This window comes from Ambystoma mexicanum, chromosome 7q (genome assembly GCF_040938575.1).
Source record: "Ambystoma mexicanum isolate Mex_15411 chromosome 7q, UKY_AmexF1_1, whole genome shotgun sequence".
In the NCBI taxonomy this organism is placed as follows: Eukaryota; Metazoa; Chordata; class Amphibia; order Caudata; family Ambystomatidae; genus Ambystoma; species Ambystoma mexicanum.
Genome location: NC_090941.1, coordinates 612,762,827 through 612,790,232, shown reverse-complemented (window position 1 = coordinate 612,790,232; position 27,406 = coordinate 612,762,827). Strand labels below are relative to the sequence as shown.

At 46.6% G+C, this 27,406-nt stretch overlaps 1 protein-coding gene across 6 annotated transcripts in view; it reads left to right on the top strand.

Annotated features, from left to right (window-relative positions):
- NBEA (neurobeachin) overlaps window positions 1–27,406 on the top strand; it is a 2,584,133-nt gene that overhangs the window by 2,453,611 nt on the left and 103,116 nt on the right. For all 6 annotated transcript variants that reach the window (XM_069640609.1, XM_069640605.1, XM_069640608.1 and 3 more), the window contains one exon: window positions 17,788–17,980. In XM_069640609.1, the coding sequence (XP_069496710.1) occupies window positions 17,788–17,980 (193 nt within the window). The remainder of the gene's footprint in view (window positions 1–17,787; window positions 17,981–27,406) is intronic.

Below are 27,406 nucleotides of genomic sequence, written 5' to 3'. Positions count from 1 at the left end.
TTTGCCAAGTGTTGATTTGATATTTTTTCATGTGCTGAAGAGAAAAATTGGAAGGGCAACCAAGGCAAGCCACTACCTCTAATATTGTTATTTGTCTTATGCTGTAAATTACTACCAGTCTGGCAGTCCAATGTTAAAAACCATCATGGCTGATTTCATTATGATAGTCATAACTGTCAGCAGGTACAATTTAAGCTCCTGAGCAGTGGGCAGCTTCCTCAATATTGACATCTTTTATTTTCTCACCAATAGGTCATGGCACGTTTGCGGTTTTAATATAAAACTGCAGTCCTTATCTTGATCGCAGTAACCCTGTGATTTCAATGTAAAACTACAACAGTCATTATTTTAAACAGAGAAAAATAAACCAATTTCTTAAAATCTTAATGGATATTAAGTGGGGCATTCTTACACAAATCACATGTTTTCCAACAGTGTGGCATGCTTGTGGTTTCTGCATATACAATTCACAGACTGGGCAATTTTGGAGTGCAACATTCTACGAATGACGAAGAACGTTGATTTTTATTGTTTCAATTGTCTCCCTAAAGGTCACTCTCTTCTTAATACAATGTAGGTCACCATTCAAAGTCATAGATTGCTGTACCTTTTGGTCACTGTGACTTGCAGGCTCACATTCATATTGCTCCGCCTATGCTAATGATTACCACATCTATCTAACTTCCATGTTGAAGGTCCTATTAATTTCAACATTTCTTCATACCATTAACACCGTACACACACCCCTAATTATTGTTTCTTCCCACAGGACATACTTTGATCTTTTGTAGTGGTTTAAGTGGGTCATCTTCATAGATGGCTAATCCCCCCAGACTTCTTATCCACAATGTTGCCTTTTTGCATTTATGTAGAAATGGTTTACCTGATAAGGTATTGGTCGTGTCTGATTACAGATCTGATTAAAAGATACTGCTTACTTCCCAAGGAACAAGATCTTGTATTTTCTTATCAAGGTCTGAGGTTCAAGGCATATCTTTCCTCGTGTCTTCAAACAACCATGTAATGGCATTGTGTCTTATCCTAAGGCTTACTTTCGTATTCAAAAATGTATCATATCCCACAGATATGTGGAAGCTACTTAAGCTTCATGTAACCTAACATTATGGCAATACACAACGTACTCCAGAGTAGGAGCAGCACATACACGCAATTATGATGGATTAGAAGTATATTTATTTCTTGTTTATAGAAATAGCTTTTCTATAATATATTAAGGAGATAAATCGGATCCATGTCAAGTAATGTAAACTGAGGTAATATTACATTGAGATCTACTCTAGCAAAGTGGCACCTGTCTTTCTGCTCTGAAGTTAGTTTTGATGTGCATTCTTTATTTCATTCTTTATTTCATATATTTGATTTAATAGCATTAACAACATCAAAGAGGATAAATATCCTTCAACAAGAAATACTCGTTACGGGTGTAAATCTAAAGATTGTGAACACTTTACAAGTTTTGATAGTGATTTATCACTTAAAAGAATAGAATCATAAAGGGAAGAGTTAGTAAATGAAATTTCTAGTCTACGTGAGGGAACATCCAGAGCAAATTGTGCTTCCAAAAGAGAAGTTTGTGAAGACAATAATGGTAGACTTCATTCCAAAGCCACTGACGAATTAGGAATTAATGTTATGACGTTATGCTGAGGTTCTTCTTTTTAAGATTTATCAAAGTGCTTTTGGAAGTAATGCGAAAATATGCAGGATTAATGCCACTAGGCAAATGTAGTATTATCCCCTACATTAAGGCGTGGTTAGTAATTGGACCTTCATTACACCTGGGCAGAAATCAGATGCTTCCTCCCCTGGGGAAATGTTGATGTCATGACTGAACAAGACCAGGGTTATGAGGCAGATGTAGTTTAAGCATTTGCCAGAAGTCTATCCTCCTTTTGGGGTCAATCTAGATCACATCAATGAAAGAAAACGGTTAGATAATAGGGCAGTTAGTGACTGTTTGAGCCTTAATTCCTGAGGTCATACGCAAACGATGATACCATTTTTAAACTCATAATGTAATTGGAAAATGGAAGAAAGAACATTGCAGAAAATGTGACTTTGGGGAATTAAATTGCAGGCTCTTGATCAGTCTTCTGGCCAATGATGAACATGTGCAGGATGCCAATCTATAAAGAAAGAGATGCAACTAATAGACACATTGGAGGCAAGAGGCAGTTCATTTATTCAGAGCCAGGTGCTGCATAGGTACAGGGGATGTCTGATCTTCCAGTCTGTTGAGTTTATATGTGTAGTCCATTAAATCTGGTCAATGCATCATACTTTCAGAATCTGTCCCTGCCATCTAGCTTCAAAATGGTAAAGAACAGAGATGGCAAGAAATATCTGCAATTCATGCAACTTGAATCATAAAATTGTCGGTTCAAAGGTCTGTGCCATATTAAGTGCACAAGGAGTTAGTAAATGTACACTTGGATCGGCTCTGTAGTTAGCTGGGATAATCGAGGTACACTTCATTTAATCTCAAATGTTCAGAGGCAGGAAAGAGTGAGTACTATTTTGTGATATCCTGCACTTATATTCTCTTCAACTAATACCACACCTCGGGTGCACCGCAGAATAGCTTTTAGGGGAATGCTGAGCCTATATCATAACATATGTAATAATGAGTTAATTCATAGGGTAAATGTGGCACACCAGTTTATCATTTACTATTTCCTGGGTCAATAATTGGTGTGCTTATTGACCATTTTATCTTTGCTGGCAGTAAAATGGCACCTCCAGCTTTTGGGCTCTGTGCATTATGTGATGAATCCAATGGACACATCACGGATTCCCCGGCGGGAACCTCCTCCCATGTGGCCAGGGGATGCAGCCGCTACCTGATCGTAGGGGCAGCTATGTGAGGGAGGATCACATGGGAGGAGACAACTACCTGGGAGATGTCATGACTTCATTGGATGAAATGTGGTATCCCCCCCTTTCCCATGAGTTAGACCCTTTAATACCCGAGTTCTTAATGGCCTATTACCGAATGGCCTCACCAATTCTGATCTCAAAAGGAATTTTATGGGGAAAGAACATCTTTTAATAAGCAGAAATTATCCCTATTGGCAAAGCTAATTACTTTTTTAATCCCAGAAAAATCATTTGACTCCAAGCAGGGAGCAAAATTTGATTAGAGCCCTGCTGGTACCCCTGACATAGGGAGTGAAATGACAGGGCACATAATAAAGTGTATAGTTTACCCACCCTTCCGCACTACAGCCTACATAAAATTAAACAAGAGCCTCCCTGAGGTTTATTATGGAGCCCTGTTGAAGAAAATCACACACATATGCCTTTTATTTAATTGCATCACTTCATCAGAGATACCAATGATTTAGTGCCTTCTTCTATAATTATGGATCACTCTTCTGTAATTCTTTGTGATCAGTTCAATACGATGCAGGGAGATGCGAGAGACTGCACACACAGAACACATGGTTATATTGAAAAGCGCTCAGCAGTTGAGCATAGAAAGAAAAAGAAGGTGCGGTTGTCTAGATGGGTACTAGAATTTCCTATCCTTTAGCAAACGGGCAACACATTTCCTTCAGTGTACTGCCGAAACGTCTGACTTGGTCTTCAAAATTTGCTGCATTGTTCATCACACGCACAAAGTGATACTTCCACCCATACCCTTCCCCGGCCCCTGTGTTTGCCTCCAATACTAGTTGATATAGCACCGTAAAAAGTGAGAGATTATAGCAGTAAACACTCACTGGGATACTTGCAGACCTACAATACTTGGTAAGCAAGGCATATTTAAATGCCTCAACATATGATGTGCATTTTAAGACTGTCATGACTCACATTGTACACAATTCTTTTGCAGTGCATACAGGATTGTTTGCAACATACCCCGCCCTTATATCATTGTGTAGGATTACACAAATGCTCAGTGAAACTGTTTTTGTATAGAAGCAAGTTAATTTGTGAAGGTCTATGCCAAAAGGAACTCTCAACACTTGGAAATGATGCGGATTGTGTAAAAAGCCTTCTCCTGTCTGAATATCCAGTGCCCTGATACTATGGACGAGTAATCCCAGGCATAGTCCATACCCATTATCCCTTGTAGGCTAAGTAAATGATATTGCAATGTTGCTCTCTACTTATAGGGTTTTGTTAGTAATGCTAAAGTAGGAGACGCTGAACATCACATTTGTCTTTTCAAAATCTTTAGAGGGCAAATTAATATTTGAGTTTCATAATGCGTTAACTTACAAGTGGGCCGTTCAAAGCCCTTGCGTGACATATGTACAAAGAAGAGAAAGTATGGGATTTGGTTACACATCCAAGTAGCCTGCTTACAGTCAGTATCCGATATTTGAGCTGGTAGTTAAATTGGTCCCATGTGTTATTATCCCTGCAAAAATATTGCCATACAAAAATGGAGCCATATTTTTGCAGCAATATTAAACCATTAAACCTGCAGGGGACACCCCCGCAACACCCATATTATTTTAAAGGGTGCAGGGCATACCCCCGCAACCCCCACTCCCACTTTCCCCCATAATTATCCCCACTAATAATATAACCTATGGCCTAATAATATAACCTATGGCTCTATGGCCGTTCCCGATGACAATATCTATGGCGATATTATTGGTGGGGATAATATTACCTGATACCATTAGATTATATAGTATGGGTGACGATTTTGGTAAGGCACAATGAATAACAGAAATTCTGCATGAACGTTATTCATGTTACTGTTACAACAAACATAAAACAACTGGATGTAGGTACACGTCTGCTAACCTTTCGCAGAGCCAAGAGAGGAAGAGGCAAGGTTGTCCGGCAGTATCTTAATGTACTCCAGGGCAGAAGTTAGTCATAAGATGAAAGTGTGGTAGAGTCAGGTGTAGGAGTCATGGATGGGGAGGGAAAATGTGTGTTTAATGTGTGCAAGCATATCTTGGTTAGATTCGCCTGTTCATGGAGCCAGTTTTTCTTATTAGTTTTTAACCTCTTGTTTTGTATATGGCTGTTAGAAATTTTAGGTCCATGGTAGTGTAATGCAAATTAGCACAATATCAAGAATAGTTGCTTATTTTAAGAGAAAGAACATTTCAGGTAATTGCTGTGGGTTGTGCCTTATTAAATCGTTTTGAATAGGTGAGAATTGTCAGTGTGCGCTGCTAAAGATCTTCTCAGTGGCACCCAGAAGGAAGCTGGGCAAGAGCACATGCGCACAGTTTACAGGGAACATTGACCACAATAGCAAATACTGTGAGGTGCTTGGTATATCTGTCTATGGTAACATTTGCTCAAATCTTTCCCCCTCACTGGCATCTAATGCACCTGTACGTGACTGGGGTTTGCCTTCGCACTTTGCCTTGTCTGTATTCAAAAATTCTTATTTGGTGTCTTATTGGGTGTGGAATTTGTACTTTGCCTTGACTGCATTCAAACAAACATCAGATTTTTTCTGCATGAGCAATTTTGTACCAAACATTTGTTGGCACGCCTGTTGGAATGCCCCAGGGTCACCAGCTGCTTTGGGCAGACTCACTGGTTCCTTCAACCATCTCTGATTCTGCTTGCATCCCAGAAGTGTGATTCCTTCACCTGCTTTCTACTTTGGAGTGTGCAGACGTTCTTCCAGCGTCCTGCAAAGCTCCAGTCACACGCCGGCTTGCCTTTTTGGCCGGGACTGGCGAACGCTGTCTCTTCGAGTGGCCCAACATCCAGGAGCTCCTTCGTGACTTGCAGCATCTCCACGGCCCTGCTTGCTCACATGCAGCATTTCTCCTCCTGTCCGGGCAGCGTTCTTCGTTCCACCACACCTGTCCATGTCCCTTGCGTTCGTGAGACTCTGCATGGAATTCAATGTCTTCTAATGCACTGCTTAATCCAATAGTACGGTTGTCCATCTTTAAATGTCCTGCGCACTGAAGACTGGAAAAACAACTAGCCTTCATGTTGTACTTTGAGCTCCTGTCACTTTGCACATACTCCCTCATCCTCCTCCTCGTCTCAGTACCTGGATGGTTATGGGAGTTGGAGTCCATAGATGTCTTTGGACTTTTAACTCTTAGATGGTTTTTTTCAGAGATTTCGCAAAAAGGTACATCAGAAACCATAGGTGTTATGTGTGAGCTGTGGGTGTTTGGGTCAAAGGTGGGGCCTCACCAATTCAGGCCTTAATATTATTAGAGTTCTTTCCTTCCTATGCCACTGTTCTCCTGGTCACTAATTGGAAAAAATATCAATGGAGCTTTTTAGGTTGAACCAATTATATGTTCATTGTTTCTCATTTTTGTTAGGCACATTTTCCTTTTTTAGGGAGTAAAAATGCATAGTGCTTATGTCTAAGGCTGGTGTTATCACTACCCACAGGGGAACGTAATGTGGATAGTAAGCAGAGGCACAAGAATTTTGGATCATCAGATACTAAGGTGCAGTTATTCTGATGCAATTATCATCCTTACACAAATTATTAGAAGCATGTTCTCCTGGCCCTTGAATTACTTCATTAAAGTGGCACTTGAACTCCTCTCAGCATGTTTTTGACACATCACTTTTTATTGCCATTGATCCATCGGCAAATGTATTCTGTGTACATTTCTTGACAGCCACATCAGTTATGACAGGAGATATTTGAGGGCCACAAATGCACTGGACGACTTTCGCAGCAGTAAAAGGCTGGCAAGTCAGCCTATTCAAGGAGTGGAACCCACCTACACCAACCCACCACCAAGAGCCAACCTACCTAACGGTCAATGAACATTGAACAATAACGCCCCATCCTTGCTAAAGACCCCTTGGGTCAAAACACGTGGTGCTTGACCACAAGAGTATCGCATCAAGAATAAAATTCCCTTTTTTGAAAAATCAGAATGCAAAGACACATTTTTTTAAGAATAAATATTGTTTGCGTGAGATATCCGGGAACACAATTAAGAGATATTTGTGTTTTGTAAGACAAATGAGTTAAAACATACAGAGCCTCATTAAGAATTGGGGTGGTATCCTGGCGTAAATCCACCAGAATACCGCCCAAACAAATTACTGGTGTAATTCCCCATTCATATTGACTCCATATTGAGTCCATTGGACTAAATGTGGCTTTGTGGCAGAATTACCACAGCGGAAATTCCGACGATTTCGGCGTTGAGTTGGAGGATTTACCTCCAGTATTTTCCTGGAGACAATCTTCCACTCCAGGCACGAAATAGTAATTTGGTGTAGTGGTAAGTTGGCAGCAATGGAGTTACTGCCAACTTTACCACTTACCACCAAACTCGTAATGAGGCCGACATTTTTCCCTGCGCAGGAGTACGTTTGCAAGGTACTGTTCAGATATTGAAGTCTTGGACTGGTTGATGAGTTTTCTGTATAATCACATATGACACATTTTATTTTAGCCCATGTTTTTTGGAAAAAGTATTGTAAGTTTTTAAAAGAATTGCAGTGGCTGGGAAGAGGAAATTCCTTTCCAAACTATAAAGATTCATGGCTGGGGAGTATACTGGGTGATCTAAAAAACTATAAAGCGAAGTCCTGGCAGGAGAGTTCACCAAGTATCTGAAATTGTATAAAGACAGGCGTAAATTATCTTTGGTATTCTGAACCAGTTAAAAAAAATAAAAGTACAATTACTATTTCTCGACATCCTGGCTGAGGACTTTTCAAAATTCAACAGAATATTAATGTTGACTTTCATTTCCTTTTGCTGTGTATTACATATTTGAAATGTGTTAATGCATTTTATAGATCTATACACATTCTTTCTATGTTTAATTTTGTGTCCTGAACGAAGAACCACAAAATACATTATTGAAAAATAATTTACTGGCATCAGGACTTACCCGGACAGTATTTTGAGGAATATCCCTGAAACCATCAGTGGAGGGTATACTGACCTTCGCATTTGCAAAATTGTTTCAGTAAAATGTGTCAATTTGCTTTGAAAATGTCATGTCTGTGTCCATTTAATTTGGATATCCAGGTTTACACCTGCACAGTGATTATGCAGAAGGGGAATAACTGCCTTCTAGACTCTGATCTCAGATAAAATTTACAATTCGTTCAGATGGCTCAAAGTCCCTGTGAAATAGAAAAATCTGTACATACTGCTGGCAAATTAGATTTAAAGATCTGGTTTACAGTGATTGTGGCCCTACCCTAGGCCAAAGCAATTCCTAAACAAAATAATGTCAAGAGGAATTGATCAAACTAAAGTTAAATTTCCTGCCAATTGCACAGTGAAAGTGTGCAGCGGCTAACACTTGTGTGTGTGTGCGGCCCTTTCAGTTCAATTTTTATGTTATTCGATTAAACATTTGAAAAAGCACATACATCTTGGCAATTCCCGGTTCCTGGGCCTTTTTTACACTCTAACGAAAGACAAGTGGTAATGTTGGCTGCCATCTATGTGCATGTATGCCAGCATTGCAATAAATCCCTATCGATTCTACTTGCTTCTTTACAGACATAAAAACGGGTGGTATCCATAGGGGATGCACGTGTTCTCTTCTCACGTGGACATTTAATGTAGCCGAAGATGCTGGTGAATGTCGTACCCTGAGCTGTGGTAAGAGGCAAAGTGGCCTTTACACTCCATGTCCCAGCACAGTTTGTGCAAACCTTCTGAAATGCAGTGAACTGGATTTCACGGTCAGTTTCGTGATCTCTGCCTGTGAAATGCACTCCAGTGCATTGTACGCTGCAAGCTAAATGAGGGTGTTTGTAACACTCGAACTCCAGCAATAAATAATGTAAATGATGATTGAAGAAACAACTAAACAAACACTCTTCTGGGCTCTAACTCACTGGCCAATCCATGGTATGTTGATCAATTAGAGTTCTGGTCTACATATGAAGTAATCCTAAAGGCAGCCCATGTTTTGACAATTTGGCTTAATCTAAACATACAAAATGCAATTCAAATATTTTCTCAGATCAAAGTACAAATGCTTTACCTTGATGCAAGTCTACTGCTAGTGCAGATACACAGAACATTTCTGGGTCGGATGGCCAAGATAAATTAGTGGACAGCAAGTCCAATTTGGTGGAGTAGTCAATCAGACACAGGGGCCACTTGAGGTCAAGCAAGTACCATATAAAAGCATGTTTATCTGTGTTGGTATACATGCTCTTGGGATATAGATAACCTCAACAATTACAAACCTTAGCTAGTCTAACTGCTTTCACATTTCTGGACATAGTAGACACACTAAAGCCATCTGATTGACTGGGACCACTGTAATTTAGAAATGTTACCATGTCATTGCAAAAAGACCACAGTTGTATCTACTGGAAATTGTAGACCAAGGAACTCTCAGTGACTGCCCAGCTTCACTATGGAATTTGATATACGAGATCACCAAATATACATTGTAGGGATGAAAAATGTTACATTGTTTTCTTAATTTCTAACTCGTACTCAAGCACTGCTTTATCATCCTAATCTACCAGATTGAAAAATGGAGATCCTGCAAGAATCACTGATGTGTGCATTATTAATTATCGTTATCAAAGGTCTCTCACACTGGAGACTCATTGCTTCAATGTGCGCTATGTGATTGCAGAGGGATCAACAGATGCCTCAAAATGAATTTGGAGGTGTCTAGTTTCTTTATTCTTGGTATAACAGTACTCTTGTGATCTCAACTGAACATGGTTGGTGTTGAATCAAAAAAACAGGTGTCATGGTGTTTTCAGCTTTATAATGCAATTTCCTTAGGACTGTAGTCATGATTCGGTGGTTCACTTTATAGATCAGGTCTCTCTGTCCCTGCATAGGAGAAAAAGTTACTCAGTGTCTTTCTTTTATTCTTGTTAGTACTACCAAGCTTTTCTGGTGGCCGGGTCTTTGTACCAAGCTTTTGTGACTGCAGGGTCTTTCTTGGCCGGCATATGATTCACTAGGATGCTGTGCTGGGCCGCCTGGATTCTCTCTGCCACCAGGTGACACCAACCTGCACCCTTAGGTCATCTTATGGGATCAAAGGGAAGACATCCAAGGAACAGATGGACCCCACCCCACTGCGCTTTCATTCTGCCCTCCTTGTCTCCTAATATCTGGGATTCGCTATGCCTTGTCTCTGCTACTCCCTTTGCATTATTTATATTTGGCCCTATGATTACCACTGGCTCCACCAACTCTGGAATACATTTCCTGACTCTGTTTTTCTGGTATTGTACCGAAACATTAAACCATTTTACTGAGAATCCCATAAAATGGGATATTTAGCATCAAATATAACCTGAATTATAGATGGGGGTGTGGTTGGGGCCGAGGGGGCGGGCCTCCCCCCGCATATATTGGTGCAGAAATGGGTTAAAAGAAAAATGCAATGTTAGGGGACTTGCAATAAAACGTTTGAAGCTTTGAGGTAGATCTGTTCTTTCATAGCACGTCACTTCCCTCCTTTCTCCTCATGTTCACCTTTCTGCACTGTCCCTTCTGCATCCTATGTTTTCTCCTCCCCCATCTTTTTTTCATCTCTTAATATTCTGCCTCCCTCCTTCTCTGTGTTCCTCCTACCCTCTGCCCCTCTCTGTTTCACTCACATCACTCCATCCTCTCACTCATCTCTCCTCAGTATTGCTCTCCAAATGCCTCTCTCAATGTTCTCCATCCAACTCCTAACTCCCGCAAACCTGTTGTGATTGGGATCCCTTTTTGGATCCCTCCCCAGACTGGGCTTGTGATCGGGGAACATGGCAGTTGTAAGGAAAGTCTCTGATTGGTGGGACGCTGATTGGACTACCATTTCTGCAGATGGGCTACTTTGGTTATGGAACATCTCACGTCCCTGCACACCAAAATCTCTCAAAAGAGCAGTCCACAATCTTGAAGTCAAGTGATCTCATCTCTGTGTCCAACCTACTTCATGATGGCAACACCGGACTGCACTGCTACTGTGCTTCTCTCGACGTGTGCTCTTCTGTTTTCAAGTGTGGACCGCAAGCTTCCCAATGGCAGTATGTGAAACTTTGCAGTCTGCTATACCAACCGTTATTGCACCTTTCATTCAAGTTTATTTGTTTTCTGATCTGTGTAACATGTGGCTCACTGAGTCCTGATAGCAAGAGTTAGAGAGCCAGACTACTTGGGCCAGATATTTCTCCAGTTTCTTTGTGCATATTATAAATTCTACTCTGGGATGGTGGGGCAGATTCCTGGTGGGAATCTAACCCCAAGTGGGGTTTAACACCCAAGTCTAGAAATGAGGGGGAGGCCCTGGGTATTCTTCCACTTACTGCCTCTGCACCATCATTGCAATGCAGGCGGTGGTCCCAGACCCTGTGTCACCATGGACCCATCCACTAGCCTCCTTGGTGTGATTTGTTCACAGCTTTCTATCTAATGTTAATGAGTGCTTTTCTGTGTCTCTGGCAATGATCATCCATTTAGGGAATTCTAATGAATGCTGAGATTATTACATTCTAAGCCTCGCTTTGGTATTTTACCAGTGGCACAAGTCAGTAACTCCCCTGATACTTGTATTTATTGTGGTGAAGTTGAAAGTGTTCTCCATTTTCTTTTATTGCTCTGGCCAGAGTACCTTGATTTAAGGAAAGGATACTTGAAACCTCTTTTTTCACAAAATATCTACTAGAACTACAGTTCAAGCTCTGGCACTGTGTTGCCAATCAAGAGATAGTTTGCTAGTCTATTTGGTAGCCAAACACCTCTATAGAGCTGGAAAGAGGAGACTATTGTATTTATCTATTAATATGCTTCTCCAGCATGGGGTCTGGCATGGATTCACATGCTTATGAATGTTCCCCTTCGTCAGGCTGGGAATCCTCAGTAAAATTAAAAACAGTTTGACTTTAGCTTTAAAACTGTATTCACCTCTAAACCAATCACTGTCCTCTGGGTCATACTGCCCCATCCAATGACAGTCCTCTCCATAAGCCCCACCCCTGGTGGCCATCTTCAGATCTTTATTGCATGCTTCAATGTTGAGAGTCCTCTTGTTGCTCTCTGAGCTATTTTCATATTTCGAGTTTTTTTTTTTACATGTTTTGAGTACATTTTGACCGATTTTTGTCTCATCGTTCGACCGGAGGTCGGCTACCGAGAGCGGCGGCCGCTGTCGCCAGAGATCATGCTACATTGCAGATCTTTAATCGAGTTTCAAGAAGGTCCAGGCTTGGGCCTTTTTCGCACCTTTTCACCATGACAGAAGAAAAGAGATGCCTCTTCAAACTCTGCGTGAAGTGTGGGTTGAGGAATGTGTATGTCAAAGATCGACGTAATAAGTGCCTATATTACCTGCATCAGTGCCATGATGAGGAGGATGCGAGGTCTGCCATTTTATTTTCTCGAAAAAGATGAACAAAGTCTGCAACAGCAGGCTGTTGGCTTGGTTGAAGTCTTGACTTTCACTTTGTCACTATTCAACACATGGTTCCCTCCAGCAGGTTCGAGCCTGTCTCTTTTCTGCCGAAGACTTTCAAAACTGCAAGGATTTTACGTAGACCTCTGCATGACCACTTTGACCTCCTTTTAAACAATTTGACAATCAATAATCTTCATCACCTCACAACAGCAATGCTTCCTGGTACTTATAGTTTTACTTTTTCCCTCTTGGCATCTTTGAAAGCTCATGTCCTTTTTACTTGTGGCCTCTTGGCATCTTTCAAAGTTCATATAGATTGCTTTTCACACAATCAACTCTTGTTCGGGATTGCGGTTTCTTTCTTGTCTTTGAGTGTGCAATTTCACTTCGCAGGACCACTCTGTTACTTTGTATACTTTTCTCACCATTCAATCATTGTCCTCTTCATTACGGTTTAAGTTACTTACCTGTAACTCTTGTTCTCCAGCATGAACTCACATGAGGACCCTCCCTCCGTCCCATCTGTGGCTCTTCTTGGTTCATACTGCCACTTTACGTGCTTACCAAACTCAAGATGGCCATCAGGGGTGGAGCTTAGGGAGAGGACTGTCATTGGATGGGGGCAGTATGATGAAGAGGACAGTAATTGGTTTAGAGGAGAAATACAGTTGTAAAGCTAAAGGGAAACTGTTTTTTCTTTTACTGAGGATTCCCAGCCTGACGACCGGTAATATTCATGAGCATGTAAATCCATGCCAGACCCATGCTGGTGAACAAGAGTTACAGGTGAGTAATTTAAACCTTTTAGAGCACAATGCCGAAATAAAGAAATATTTATTTAATGGAAGACTAACAGTGTCTAGACACTATTAATTCTTTGCCTGTCAGGTCTTACATGTGCCCAGACTGTCGGGAAAATTGATTCCCAGTGGCAAGGTCTTCACATTTTAGTTAGGAGCAACTGGGTTGTCTAGTTGTAAGCCAGTGTGATTAGTCTGGGACCTTAGGAACCTTTTCTAAATGGTCATCAGTGTAGAAAACAGATTTGTGCAGAGCCTGCTGACGCCGTGCTGCAAAAATTTTGAATATTGACATGTTTCTTCTTTTTGCATCCATGGTGTATCTTTTAGTTATCCCTTTGGCCTTGTCGGGGGAGACCCACAGGGCTTGTTGTATGCCACTTTTCAAAGATTTTCCAATGCAGGGTCTGCATGCCATGCCTTTTGGCCACAGAAAGCAGGTTGGGTGTGCCCGGGCATGGCCAATGGCTATGCCAAATGGAATATTTGTCTGGCTTCAGGGTCCGGAGGCATGACCGTACCTTTTGGCAACAACAGGTGGCTTAGGGGTACTCGGGAACGGTCTAAACCATAACCATAGAAGAGAGACTACTGGCCATGGCTGGGCCTCAGGCAAAGTGGCTACTGGATATGGTCGCTGGCTACATTCGGGGTATGATTAAGCGCCCTGCCTATTTCTGGGGATATTTAGAGGTGTTACTGATGAGGGCCGGGGGCTTCCCCAAAGTAGTGGAAGGAGGACCTGGGAGAGGATCCCCTGGTTGCCCTTATTTATTCCTTCAATGGGACCTATGACCAACAGTAGCCCTTTAACAAGACCCATTACTAGTGCCTTAAAGCAGCAAATCATTGTGTCAGAAACTGTGCCCCTGCTTGTAAGAGTATCATGGGCCTTGTGACCAGGGTATCACCAGTTGCTAATTCTTTTCCCACTACATATGGGAGCCGCACTGAAGGCTGTATGATTTCGGAGCTTGCTGCAGCCACTGCCAGTACCACAGAAGGCACTGCTCTGATCCAGATGCTCAGGCACATCTGCAGATGGGTGCTTTGTTCCCTTCTAGTTTGGAGGGATGGACTATTAAAGCCTTTGTTTGACCTGCAGGAACGCAGCACACACAGTTGGTAAAAACACCTAAATCTGATATATCCATCACACTCAGCCAATCCACAAACCCCACTGAGTTCCTACAGATGCAAGTTGTTAATTTAAGGTCGACCCAAGGGGTAGGTTAACAGGATATAAAAGGCTGGCTCAGAGAGGTAGTAGTGTGGATATTTGTTGTTTGAGGTGGCGACAAAAGTTTTAATCGAGCTGGAAAGTGACAGGAGATTGCAGGGTGTGCATGGAAAAGACAAGGCTAGGAGGGAGAGGCTGATAGAACATCTGAAGGAGGTGGATGGACTGAAGGCGAAAGATAAAGAACATCAGGAGGGTGTTTAAATTGTGTTTCAGATAGAGATGGGATTGAGATGTCAAAAGAGACAGCAAAAGAAAGTTCAGCTGCATGTCCAGATTAGAAGTAGCAAGAACAGGTTGTTTCAAGAGAGTACACTTGGACCAGGGCAGGATTTAGGGGTTAAGCCTAGATCAGAACCGGTTGAGGTAATGGAGGGTAGGAGGGCTAAGCATATGCTGTGACATTGACGGGGCGCAGGAACAGAGACTGCGATGAAATGTGGCCGAGGAGAGATCAGCGTTTCCTAGAGACTTTCAGTGGTGGGGTTGTATCCTGAAACCTTGTGAACTTGCCCACTCTTCAATGTAGGTGTCTTACTGTATATCATTGAAAAACAAATATTTTTTTTAAAAAAGTTCCTTAAAGGGACCCTATGGTTATGATGATCTTAAACAAACCTTTCAAAAAACAACAATATCTTGACTATAGCCATGCTCTGCCCATGACAATACATACACTATTCAAAATGACATGCACATATTGACAATTACTACAGGACATGAGGGACAAAAGGAGCAGAGGAAAAGCAATAGTACTCTGGACTAGTTGTCAATGAGCAGAACGTCCTGAACAGTGTTTTCCAGTGGATGAGTCATGGTTGCGCTAGGAACCATAACTGGTGGATGTGTGAGGCTGTGTTGTTTGCCCTGAAACCGTAATGTTTTTCATCCATATTTATTCACTGAATATAAACATTTACGGCGCTAACTAGTATTCTGGGTCCAACTGCACGATCTCTGCTCACCATTCACATCAAAGTCCACTTTGACTCCTCACCTCGTGATTTGGCCTTCATGTATGGGCTGTCCAGGACCAGTGACAATAGTAAGTGAAAATATTTTGCCTATACATCACTTGACTTTCTTCAAACTTTCCATTGATACCTTATGTTTGGTGATATGAAGGCCTCTCATAAGTGAATATTTGAGAGAACCACAGTAACATATGTACAATATCTTTATGTAAATATAATGGATTGGAGTACAAAGCCATTATCTCAGAAGTTAATATTTAATAGGTAACATTTAATTCTACACATTTTGCTGAGTTTTGTAGTGGCCATAATAAGGCTTACATTGTTCAATATAACAGTGTGTGAAATTCTGCCTTATTAGCAATTGTTTGGATCGTATCTGTTGGACAGCAATGGATTCTGATATACTGTAAACTGCATAATTACTGACCCCCAGTAATTATAGACCCATCTACTTGCTCCCTTTCCCTGCCAAACCTCTTGAGGCTCCCCAAATCCAACATTTTGTGGGGGGTCCCCTTACTTTTTGGAGGCATTGTTCCAGCTCCTATGAGTCTGTAGTGGTCTTGGCGATCAGCTTATTAATAGTACTATGGATGGTGGGGAGCATTTTTCTTGGTAGATAATTCATCAGCTTTCGACACCAATGGCTATTCCGTTCTTTTGGACAGTGTGTTCTCTTGGGATTGGGTATGAGGCTTTGAAGTTGATTAACTGTTTTATTTCTAATTGGAACAGGTTGTGACTCTTCCACACTTTTTTCGCCTCCCCGGACCACAGAATGTGGTGCCTCTTAGCTCTGCAGTCCTCGTTGCCACCTCTTCTGTGTAATCTTTGCTTACCACTTCCAGGCTTTCTCTTAGGAAGGCATGGGATGCAGGTTTTCGCCTACACTGACGTTACTAATGTCCTTCTTCATGTTAAAGGAGAACTTTCACTAAAAGCTTTTCCAAGTGCATGACAAAAGTCTGCTGCTGGATGGTTAGAAATACGATTAAATATAACCTTATTAAATGTGCGATTTTGTTTTGCCACTCTTATAAATGTGTTTGTAAGGATACCTTCTGGCCTGCGCCTCTATGCCTTCGCCTCTATGCCTTCCTCTAAGCCTTCCTCATTGGATAGAAATCTTTGAATCCTACTTGACTGACATCTTACTCCTAGGCCCCAAATTAGAAGCAGACCTGCTTCTTTCAGTTTCGAATGTTAGGCAGAATCCACTTTTTATTTTCCCCAGTGAGCCTTGGCAATGCCTTTGTGTCTTCCAGGCTGGATTACTGTGACGTGATCTACTTGGGGCGCCCACAAAATGACATGTGGCCATCTTCAACTGGTGAAAAGGCTGATGATGGGACTTGATGGAATAACCATAATTTCCCCAGCTCTGATAAGCCTGCGCCAGCTCCCGCTAGGTGAAAGAACCAGGTTTAAGGCACTCTGTTTTGCTCACAAGGCTTGCAAGGTCGTGGCTCTTGATTAATTACAGACCAGATTCAATTCGGCCCTGCTCTCACCTGATGACTTCATGTCCAGCCAACGATATTTGCTGACCTTCACTTCTTACAAAAAAGAAAGACTTGGTGGCAGGACATTTGCTTTTCAGAAGACATTGCTTTGGTATTCCCCCACTTCCTTCCTGCACGCTATTTAAGAACAGTTGATTTTCTTTAAAACATCCTTTAAAAATTCCTGTTCACTTTAAATAAGCACTTTAAGCAACATCCCACTAGTGCCATAAGGCCACTTTCGATGTCTACAGCACTCTTTTAAAGCTGTTCATATATACATACACACAACTTTGCGGTTTCTCCAAAACATGGGTCCAATATGAAATGATTTAGTACCCCCAACTATAAACGTGTGTAGTTATCCATGTAATGCCCCTGGTGCCCTTCAGAGTGAAATTGATTTGGGCGGCAATATGTTTTGAAGCATGAACTATTTTCGACAGAGAAAATGTACATCCTTCTATTTAAGGACTTTCAGGAGACACTAGAAAGTGGAATACAACTAGGCCCAGTCTTGTGAGCCCTATATCTACTCATACTGGCCTATTTGCCTTTCATATTCTGAACGGTGTTGATCATCCATATGCCAAAATATAATGAATTTTGGTGGTATAGCCATTGCTTTTGTTAACGATTCTTTTTGGTTATGCATTACGTGTTTACCCTTGTTCATTTCATTAGGTGACACCAATTCTACTTTCCATTTCATATGCAATTGTGTTAACGTCCACACTCAATCCATGCCTCTCTTTTTTTACCTCCCTGCCTTATCCTCACGTAGTGATCCACTAATGGTGTCTTATTTTGGCCGTGTATAATACTAGTGATGATCGTTGGATAGCAACGATAGATATCCATGTTGATTGTCCTGTCTAGTTTGCCCTGAGTCCTCTGTACTAATTGTGTTATCCCTTCTGTTCTCTTCTCCTTTCTATTCCACAGTGTTTCCTACCACAGAGTCCACTCATGTTCAAAGATCAGATGCAGCAGGATGTTATCATGGTCCTGAAATTTCCATCCAATTCTCCAGTCACACATGTGGCAGCCAATACACTCCCCCACCTCACCATCCCCGCCGTGGTAACTGTGACCTGCAGCAGGCTTTTTGCAGTAAATAGATGGCATAACACAGTAGGTATGTACTTGTGGACCACAACATGTTTTTTGTTTTACCTTGTCTCCAGGCGCAGTTTGTAGTCCATTTTCTGCTTGATTTGTTCTGTGTGATATTTGCTTCATTGCTTTAATTACATTGTTTTCTACCCATCCCATTGAGATGATGCACATCCCGCCCCCTGCACGTGACAGGATGTTTCTGGGATTCTGAAAACATCTTCAAAAACATGTGTTTAGACACAGCATGCAAAGTGCTTTCAAGAGATATGTTTGTGAAACTGTACATGCTGTTTAATTTTCAAGCAGCCACAAACTGGAGCGGGACATGCTCATTTGTTGAAAGCGGATAAGGGGCACGAGTGGGTCTGCTCAGGGACATACTCCCAACAGTTTTCAACACAGCGTATTTTTGGATTGTAAACAGTTTAAGTAAATCGTGTTGGTTCTTTTTAATACAATAGGTAGGTTGAAGAGGATAGCTCCATCCATGGCATTGACCGCTCCCATCTATCATAGTTAATGAAAAATGTCAGCGAAGTTTGGGTATACCCTTTTGTAAACCCCTTAGAATTAAAAAAATGTATTTAGCAGTATCCAAGCATGTTTTCCATTTAAAAGGACAAATTTACAGGCCGATTCATGTAATTCCTCCCAAAAGTGTCGCACGCGGCTGGCGCACAGCGTGCCCGTGCGAATGTCTGCGCCAGCCGCGTGCGATAAAACCAATTCCCGCGCACAGCGTATTCATGGATTCTCGCCACCAAAAGCAGACGTGGCGCAGAGTGGCGCAGCGACCCTGCGGCAGCGCCAGTTATGCCCCCAAGAACGCCCTCGCACAAGGAAAAGCCATCGAGATCGCAAAACCATCGCAAAGGGCTGCGCCAACACTGAAACCAGTTTACCGGACTGGCAAAAGCGGGGAACGCGTATTACAGGTGTCGGGAACACGCGTGCGCGAGAAGATTCACACGCGATCGGGCCAGGGGGAGCGTGTAAGTGTATTTCAGGGGTGCGCGAGAAGTCCTACACGCGAATGGCCTGGGTGCGTGTATTCCAGGGGTGCACGAGAAGTTCTACACGCGAATGGCCTGGGTGCGTGTATTTCATGGGTGCGCGGGAAGTTCCACACGCGATTGCCCTGGGCGCGTGTATTTCAGGGGTGCGCGGGAAGTTCCACACGCGATTGGCCTGGGCGCGTGTATTTCAGGGGTGCGCGGGAAGTTCCACACGCGATTGCCCTGGGCGCGTGTATTTCAGGGGTGCACGGGAAGTTCCACACGCGATTGGCCTGGGCGCGTGTATTTCAGGGGTGCGCGGGAAGTTCCACATGCGATTGCACTGGGCGCGTGTATTTCAGGGGTGCGCGGGAAGTTCCACACGCGATTGGGCTGCGTATGTGTATTTCAGGGGTGTGCGGGAAGTTCCACACGCGATTGGCCAGGGCCTGTGTATTTCAGGGGTGCGCGGGAAGTTCCACACGCGATTGCACTGGGCGCGTGTATTTCAGTGGTGCGCGGGAAGTTCCACACGCGATTGCCCTGGGCGCGTGTATTTCAGGGGTGCGCGGGAAGTTCCACACGCGATTGGCCTGGGCGCGTGTATTTCAGGGGTGCGCGGGAAGTTCCACACGCGATTGCACTGGGCGCGTGTATTTCAGGGGTGCGCGGGAAGTTCCACACGCGATTGCCCTGGGCGCGTGTATTTCAGGGGTGCGCGGGAAGTTCCACACGCGATTGCCCTGGGCGCGTGTATTTCAGGGGTGCGCGGGAAGTTCCACACGCGATTGGCCTGGGCACGTGTATTTCAGGGGTGCGCGGGAAGTTCCACACGCGATTGCACTGGGCGCGTGTATTTCAGGGGTGCGCGGGAAGTTCCACACGCGATTGGGCTGCGTGTGTGTATTTCAGGGGTGCGCGGGAAGTTTCACACGCGATTGGGCTGCGTGCATGTATTTCAGGGGTGCGCTGGAAGTTCTACACGCGAATGGCCTGGGTGTGTGTATTTCAGGGGTGCGCGGGAAGTTCCACACGCGATTGCCCTGGGCGCGTGTATTTCAGGGGTGCACGGGAAGTTCCACACGCGATTGGCCTGGGCGTGTGTATTTCAGGGGTGCGCGGGAAGTTCCACACGCGATCGGGCTGGGCGCGTGTATTACAGGGGCTCGCGGGTGGTTTCACACGCGATCGGGCCTGGGGGACCGTGTGTGTGTATTTCAGGGGTGCGCGAGAAGTTCCACACGCGATTGGCCTGGGCGCGTGTATTTCAGGGGTGCGCGAGAAGTTCCACACGCGAATGGCCTGGGTGCGTGTATTTCAGGGGTGCGCGAGAAGTTCCACACGCGATTGGCCTGGGCGCGTGTATTTCAGGGGTGCGCGGGAAGTTCCACACGCGAATGGCCTGGGTGCGTGTATTTCAGGGGTGCGCGAGAAGTTCCACACGCGTTTGGCCTGGGGGAGCGTGTGCGTGTATTTCAGAGGTGCGCGGGAAGTTTCACATGCGATCTGGCCTGGGGGAGCGTGTGCGTGTATATCAGAGGTGCGCAGGAAGTTTCACACGCGATTGGGCTGTGTGCGGGTATTGCAGGGGTGCACGGGAAGTTCCACACGCGATTGGCCTGGGGGAGCGTCTGCGTGTATTTCAGAGGTGCGCGGGAAGATCCACACGCGATTGGGCTGCGTGCGGGTATTTCAGGGGTGCGCGGGAAGTTCCACACGCGATTGGGCTGGGCGCGTGTATTACAGGGACTCGCGGGTGGTTTCACACGCGATCGGGGCTGGGGGAGCGTGTGCATGTATTTCAGGGGTGCGCGAGAAGTTCCACACGCGATTGGCCTGGGTGCGTGTATTTCAGGGGTGCGCGAGAAGTTCCACACGCGATTGGCCTGGGGGAGCGTGTGCGTGTATACCAGGGGTGCGCGGAAAGTTTTACACGCAATTTCAGCAGGGTACGTGTATTTCAGGGGTGCCGGGGAATCCTACATGTGATTTGCCAGTGTGGGTCCTCCCAGGTGTTCCCTGTACACCCTCCACGGCCCCTGTAGGCAGCCCACACCACAGGGGACTACCCTGCATCCCTGGTCATGTCCCGCAGGCAGCCCACCCAACATGGGCATGCCCCCCAGCAAAGGCACATGTCTCCTTGCACTAATGATCACCAACTCATGTCCCCTTGCACCCCCACCCCCAGAATTGCGGGACACCTGCCAGCAGGCCCCCACCCATGTCCAACTCATGTTCCCCACCACCCCCACCCCCCAGCACTGTGGGGCACCTGCCAGCAGGCCCCCACCCATGTCCAACTCATGTTCCCCACCACCCCCACCCCCCAGCACTGTGGGGCACCTGCCAGCAGGCCCCCACCCATGTCCAACTCATGTTCCCCACCACCCCCACCCCCCAGAACTGTGGGGCACCTGCCAGCAGGCCCCCACCCATGTCCAACTCATGTTCCCCACCACCCCCACCCCCCAGCACTGTGGGGCACCTGCCAGCAGGCCCCCACCCATGTCCAACTCATGTTCCCCACCCCCCCCTACCCCTCAGCAGTGCATGGGCACCCTCCACCAGGCCCTCGCCCATGTCCCATCCATGCCCCCTGCACCTGGGTCCCAACAATCCCCAATCATGTCCGTAATGGCCATCCTCCCCTGCCAAAAGGCCCAACCAACTATCACATCCACCCACATATCAAAGGCAATTACATGTTACACACCATATGTAAATAGTGCAAATGAACACATGTCTGTCACACACAATGGCTGCAAGTGAATGCATGAAACATGACATGCATGAAAGCAATGAGATGATATGACACATTGAAGGATGAAAATAAAAATGTATTGAAAATCAACTTGAATGGAAATGAAATTAGAAAAACCACAAAGCAAAACAACCAAAAGAAGATGAATGTCCATGAAAAAAATCCAAAAAATGAAAAAATCCATTGAAGAACTATTTACAAGATAATCCCGGGTCCATGAGCCCAACCAAATGAAACCTAACTATGACAACTAACTAAAAACTGAACTATATACAAAAATGTGGCGCATTGTCCAATCGCAACCAAATAAAAAAAAAAAATTAAAGGAAACCTAACACTAACTATATAACTATATACAAAGGCAGCAGGCTAGTCCGACGGCTCACTGGTTGTTGTCATGGGCCAGGGCATCATCGAAATCCTGTTCAATGGCTTGGAGGCGGGCATGTTCCCTGGCCCCGAGGTCCCGCAGGGATAATGCAGTGTCCAGCTCCAACTCCCTGCGAAGACCCTCGAGGCACTCAGCCCGCCTCAGCGCCCTCCGCATGGAGTCCTCCGCCCTGACCATTGTGAGCTGTTCCTCCTCTGCCCGCTGCCGCTCCGCACCTATCTGCTGGCACAACCGCTCCCACACGGAAGCCACTCCCATTCCATGGTTCTCCTGCCCTCCGGCGATGCCTGCACCCCTGATGTTGATGGCCCCGAGCCATGATGCCTCCCACGTTGAGCCTGCTGCTGCCTCCGACGCAACTGCCTGTGCCAGCACGACGGCATCCAAGCTGATGGAAACCACCGACGCCGTCGTGCACGTGCCCTGCCCGATGATGCCATCACATCCTCCATCTGCTGGGGTCCAGTTGCTGTGGTGTCCACCCCTGCTGGACCTCTGACTCCCGACTGTGGCAAGGATGGGATCCCCACCGAGCTGGCTGCATTGGTCAGGGCAGGTCCACAGGGGGCCCTGGTGGCATCTGGGCTGGAAGACGGCAAGGAGAACGACTGGCGTATAGTCTCCACAGAGGAGGAGAGGGCCGCCAGATTGGCCGACACATGCAGGAAACCCCCAAACATGGACGATCCTAATTGGGCCACGTCGGCACGGTGCTCTTCGTGATGACGTGCGTGCTCCTCCTGGGAAGCACGCACGGCATCACGAATCACAGCCGTGCGCATCGCGACCCCAATCAGGACCTTCTCCATACGGCCAGGGGTCCCCTCGTCCGCAGGTGGAGGGGAGTCAGATGACATGGACATCCCCTCTACCTGCGGACGGGCCTGGGACGGGGCATCCCTGCTGGTGCATGGTGGTGCACCCACAGGGTCAGGGACAGCGACATGCACAGGTCCCTCCACAGTGACCTGTGCTGCCTGCTGCACCTGCCCCTGGACTGCACCACTTGCGCCAGCAGGGATGCCCCCACCAGGCCCCATGTGCGCCTCAGTGGCGGCCTCCTCCTCCTCTGTGGAAACCACCAACCTGGATGGCTCCTCACCGTCTACCGCCGTAGCAGGCCCCTGTGGGGGCTCACCCACCCCTTCCGCTGCAGCCGTGGGGGCGTCCCCGCCGCCTTGCTCCACAGCGCCGTCTCGGCCCTCTTCTTCACTAGCCGCTGCGTAGAGGGAGACATAGAATACAAGCATCAGGGTACTGTACAATGGTCCCCTAGACAGGAAGCAATAGCAGATGAGTGCCACTGTCAAAGTACACTTCCATCATGTCACTCCACAACACATGTGTCAGTCCAGGCAAAACACACACAGTGACAGTCATGGTGCATGCCATGGACATTTCCATACATGTCCAATGGACTCTCGAAACATACAATGTAATGGTACTCACATGCATCATGGGTCATGCCTATCACATGCACACACTTCACCTCAGTCACATCCATCTGGCCTCGTACACCCCAATCACAGTGCATACAAGGATGACTAGGCTGCATCAGTGAATCTGTAAATTGTCACAGACATGTCATGCATCCATGGCATTCACAAGTCACAGACACGCAGGTCAGGCACACAGACATGTATACCATATATGTACCTGGCATCAGCACCCATCCCTCACCCCCACCCATGTCCAAGAACAGAGACTGCCATGCTCTCATGTGTGCAATCTGCATAGGGCTCCCCATGTCGCGTTTAAACACATGCAACAACCGTGCGGTTCACACATTACTGGTCGCACATGCATTACCATGATGTCCCTGCACACATACATGCGTATATGGCCTATGTCACACATGCAGGCAAGTATCAGACAACCAGCACACTGCAACATGCCCTGTCTCACACAGCAATGCTTGGCCACTTACCGCTCAACTCCAGACGGGTCTCCCTCTCAAGGACCTGGGCGTGGAGCGCTGGGTGTACGCGTTCCAGGACCCTCATCTGGATGGAACTCATGCGGCCCCGGCCCCCCTCCACGAGGCGCCGGGCCTTTATGAGGGTCCTGGACCTCAAGTCCTCCCAGCGCTTCTTGACCTTCTGGATGGTGCGGGTTGCCACCCCCTCCGCGTTGATGGCAACCACACAGTCGGCCCAGATCCTCTCCTGTCCTTCCTTGTTGGCGCGGGACGATCCGAAGAGGGCATCATACTGCCCCAGGACTTGCTCCACCAGGACACCAACTTCGGTGGCAGTGAAGCTGGTGCCCCTCTGCCCCTCTGGCCGGGGGTTGTCACTGGTGCCAGATGTTGATGTGCCCGACATGGCAACCCCAGGGGCAGGAGTGGGTGGGCAACTGGGTCCTGGGGCTGGGCTGTGGAGCGATGTTATCCGAGTCGGGAGTCTTCTGTTCCAGTAGGAGTGGACACAGCAACTGGACCCCTGCAGATGGCTGATGTGCAGGCACCAAATGGCAGAGCACGGTGGCAGCAGGCAGGCAGCAGCAGATGGCACGTGGGAGGCTGCTCGGGGCACTGGGGGGCAGTGATTCGGCCTTCTGGGCAGGAGCGTGGTCTCCTGTGTGTTTTCGCGTGGCCAGCTTGATACGGAGTGATTTGGCACGTGAAAATCCTGCACGTCAGCGTGAAATTCAAGGAAAGGGCCTTAGCGCGTCAGCACGCGTACGCGATTTCATTGGACCAAAGGCCCTTACAGCGTAAGCGCGCCTGTGGCGTTTCGCGCACGGGCGTTGCCCTGGCAGGGCTTGGAGATCCCGTGTGCCTTTACACTGCTCTGTACGTGCTTTTCGTGCGGTGCGAGTGTTTTCCATCCGTTGGGGTTCACACGCTATTACTTCACAGCGGGTGTTGGCTACGCGTTCTTCTACACGCAAGGCAGACGGTGAGTGGTACCCCGCTCCCCCACAGGCCCGATCGCGTGAAAAACTTCACGCGAACCCCTGGAATCCACGCACACGCTCCCCCAGGCCCGATCGCATGTGAAAACACCCGCAAGCCCCTGGAATACACGTACCCCGCTCCCCCAGGCCTGATCGCGTGTAAAAACACCCGCGAGCCCCTGGAATACACGTACCCCGCTCCCCCAGGCCCGATCGCGTGTGAAAACACCCGCGAGCCCCTGAAATACCCGCACGCAGCCCAATCGCGTGTGGAACTTCACGCGCACCCCTGAAATACACGCACACGCCCCCCCAGGCCCGTTCGCATGTGTAAACACCCACGAGCCCCTGGAATACACGTACCCCGCTCCCCCAGGCCCGATCGCGTGTGAAAACACCCGCGAGCCCCTGAAATACACGCGCCCAGGCCAATCGCGTGTGAGAAGCTTCTCGCGCACCCCTGAAATACACACGCCCAGGCCAATCGCGTGTGGAACTTCACGCGCACCCCTGAAATACACGCACACGCTCCCCCAGGCCAGATCGCGTGTAAAACTTTGCGCATACCCCTGAAATACACGCACACGCTCCCCCAGCCCGATCGCGTGTGTAAACACCCGCGAGCCCCTGGAATACATGTACCCCGCTCCCCCAGGCCCGATCGCGTGTAAAAACACACGCGAGCCCCTGGAATACACATACCCCGCTCCCCCAGGCCCGATCGCGTGTGAAAACACCCACAAGCCCCTGAAATACCCGCACGCAGCCCAATCGCATGTGGAACTTCACGCGCACCCCTGAAATACACGCACACGCTCCCCCAGGCCCGATCGCGTGTGTAAACACCCGCGAGCCCCTGAAATACACGTACCCCGCTCCCCCAGGCCCGATCGCGTGTGAAAACACCCGCCAGCCCCTGAAATACACACGCCCAGGCCAATCGCATGTGAGAAACTTCTCGCGCACCCCTGAAATACACGCGCCCAGGCCAATCGCGTGTGGAACTTCACACGCACCCCTGAAATACACGCACACGCTCCCCCAGGCCCGATCGCGTGTGGGCCTTCTCGCGCGTGTAGGACTTTGGCGCACATTTTTTTCCTGCGCAAGGACGCTACCGCCTGCTTTCGTGTGGCGGACATGTATGGGCCTGTGCGCGTCTTTGGCCGTGCGCTGTTTTTCCCAATTCGATTCCATGAATACGTCTTGTAGGCGAGCGTGTGGACGTTCTACGCACTTGCCTCCTGTACTTCCCCCGTGACGCCCACATTTTCACGAGTTGTTCCCCATTCTGCGTGTGACGCCCCGTGTTACGCCTACTTTTGTTATGTGCGCCGCGCTATGTGCGAATTCGCTTTGGCCTTATCGCAAGGCGTTCGATGACCTGGGCACCAGCGTGTGCCGCGCACTTTTCCAGCGCACATCCCACATTTCGTGCGTGCACGGACTTCCATGAATAGATGTGCGATGTTTTCTGTGCGATTATCGCACTTGCACTGCGATAATCGCACTTGCACTGCGATTTTCGCTATTTCACTGCGAATCGCACGTTTTCGCACGCGTGCGCCGTTTTTTCGGCGCACGTTGATTCCATGAATCGGCCTGTTAGTATTTTGAGGCGTGTCAAAATTGTAAATATTTATTTTACAGTAGACTACACAGCAAAATGATTATGAATAACCATTTGGCATTTGGCATTTTGACATATTTGTACCAGACCAGGCACTTAGATATTTAAAGCCAGCGATTTGTCAACAGGTATTTATTTAACCTGGTGGCAGATATGGGTGCCTGATAGGTGGGTGGGAGATGAAAGATTCTCTGGAGCAAGGTGCCTGCCACCGACAACTGTCAGTTGCTTTTGGAAAAGAGGTGCAATCTAGAGCCAAGTATTGATTTTCTGCTTTCCTTGGCCTAATAAAACCCTCAGATTCCCACTGTTCAGGGGTATGTGCCACTATTCCTCTCATACAGAATCCCTTCTTCTTTCACCTCACTATTTTTTAAGATGGTTAACTAATACGTTTCCACCATGCCAGTTGTAGAGAAACCCCTCACACCAGAAAAAATGCAACCCACTAGGGAAAAAGGCCCAGCACATCTATTGCAAGCAGAACTAGGTTTTATTTGCACAAAAAATAAATATTCACCAGCAAAGTACTCTGCTGCCATGGAACGTTCTGGCAAAATCAGTATGAGCAACACTTTTTGAAGGTACACAGCGTCATCAGTGACAGTAATTACATGGACAAATCCAAATCGTTGGTTGGTGCGACCCTATGCAGAGGGTACCTGCTCCATAAGGGATGCCAGGCCATTGGTCCCAGACAGTCTGTCTGTCTTCTTCCACGTGGGCTCCTCCTTGTGCGTCAGCAGACATGAAACTACATTTAATTG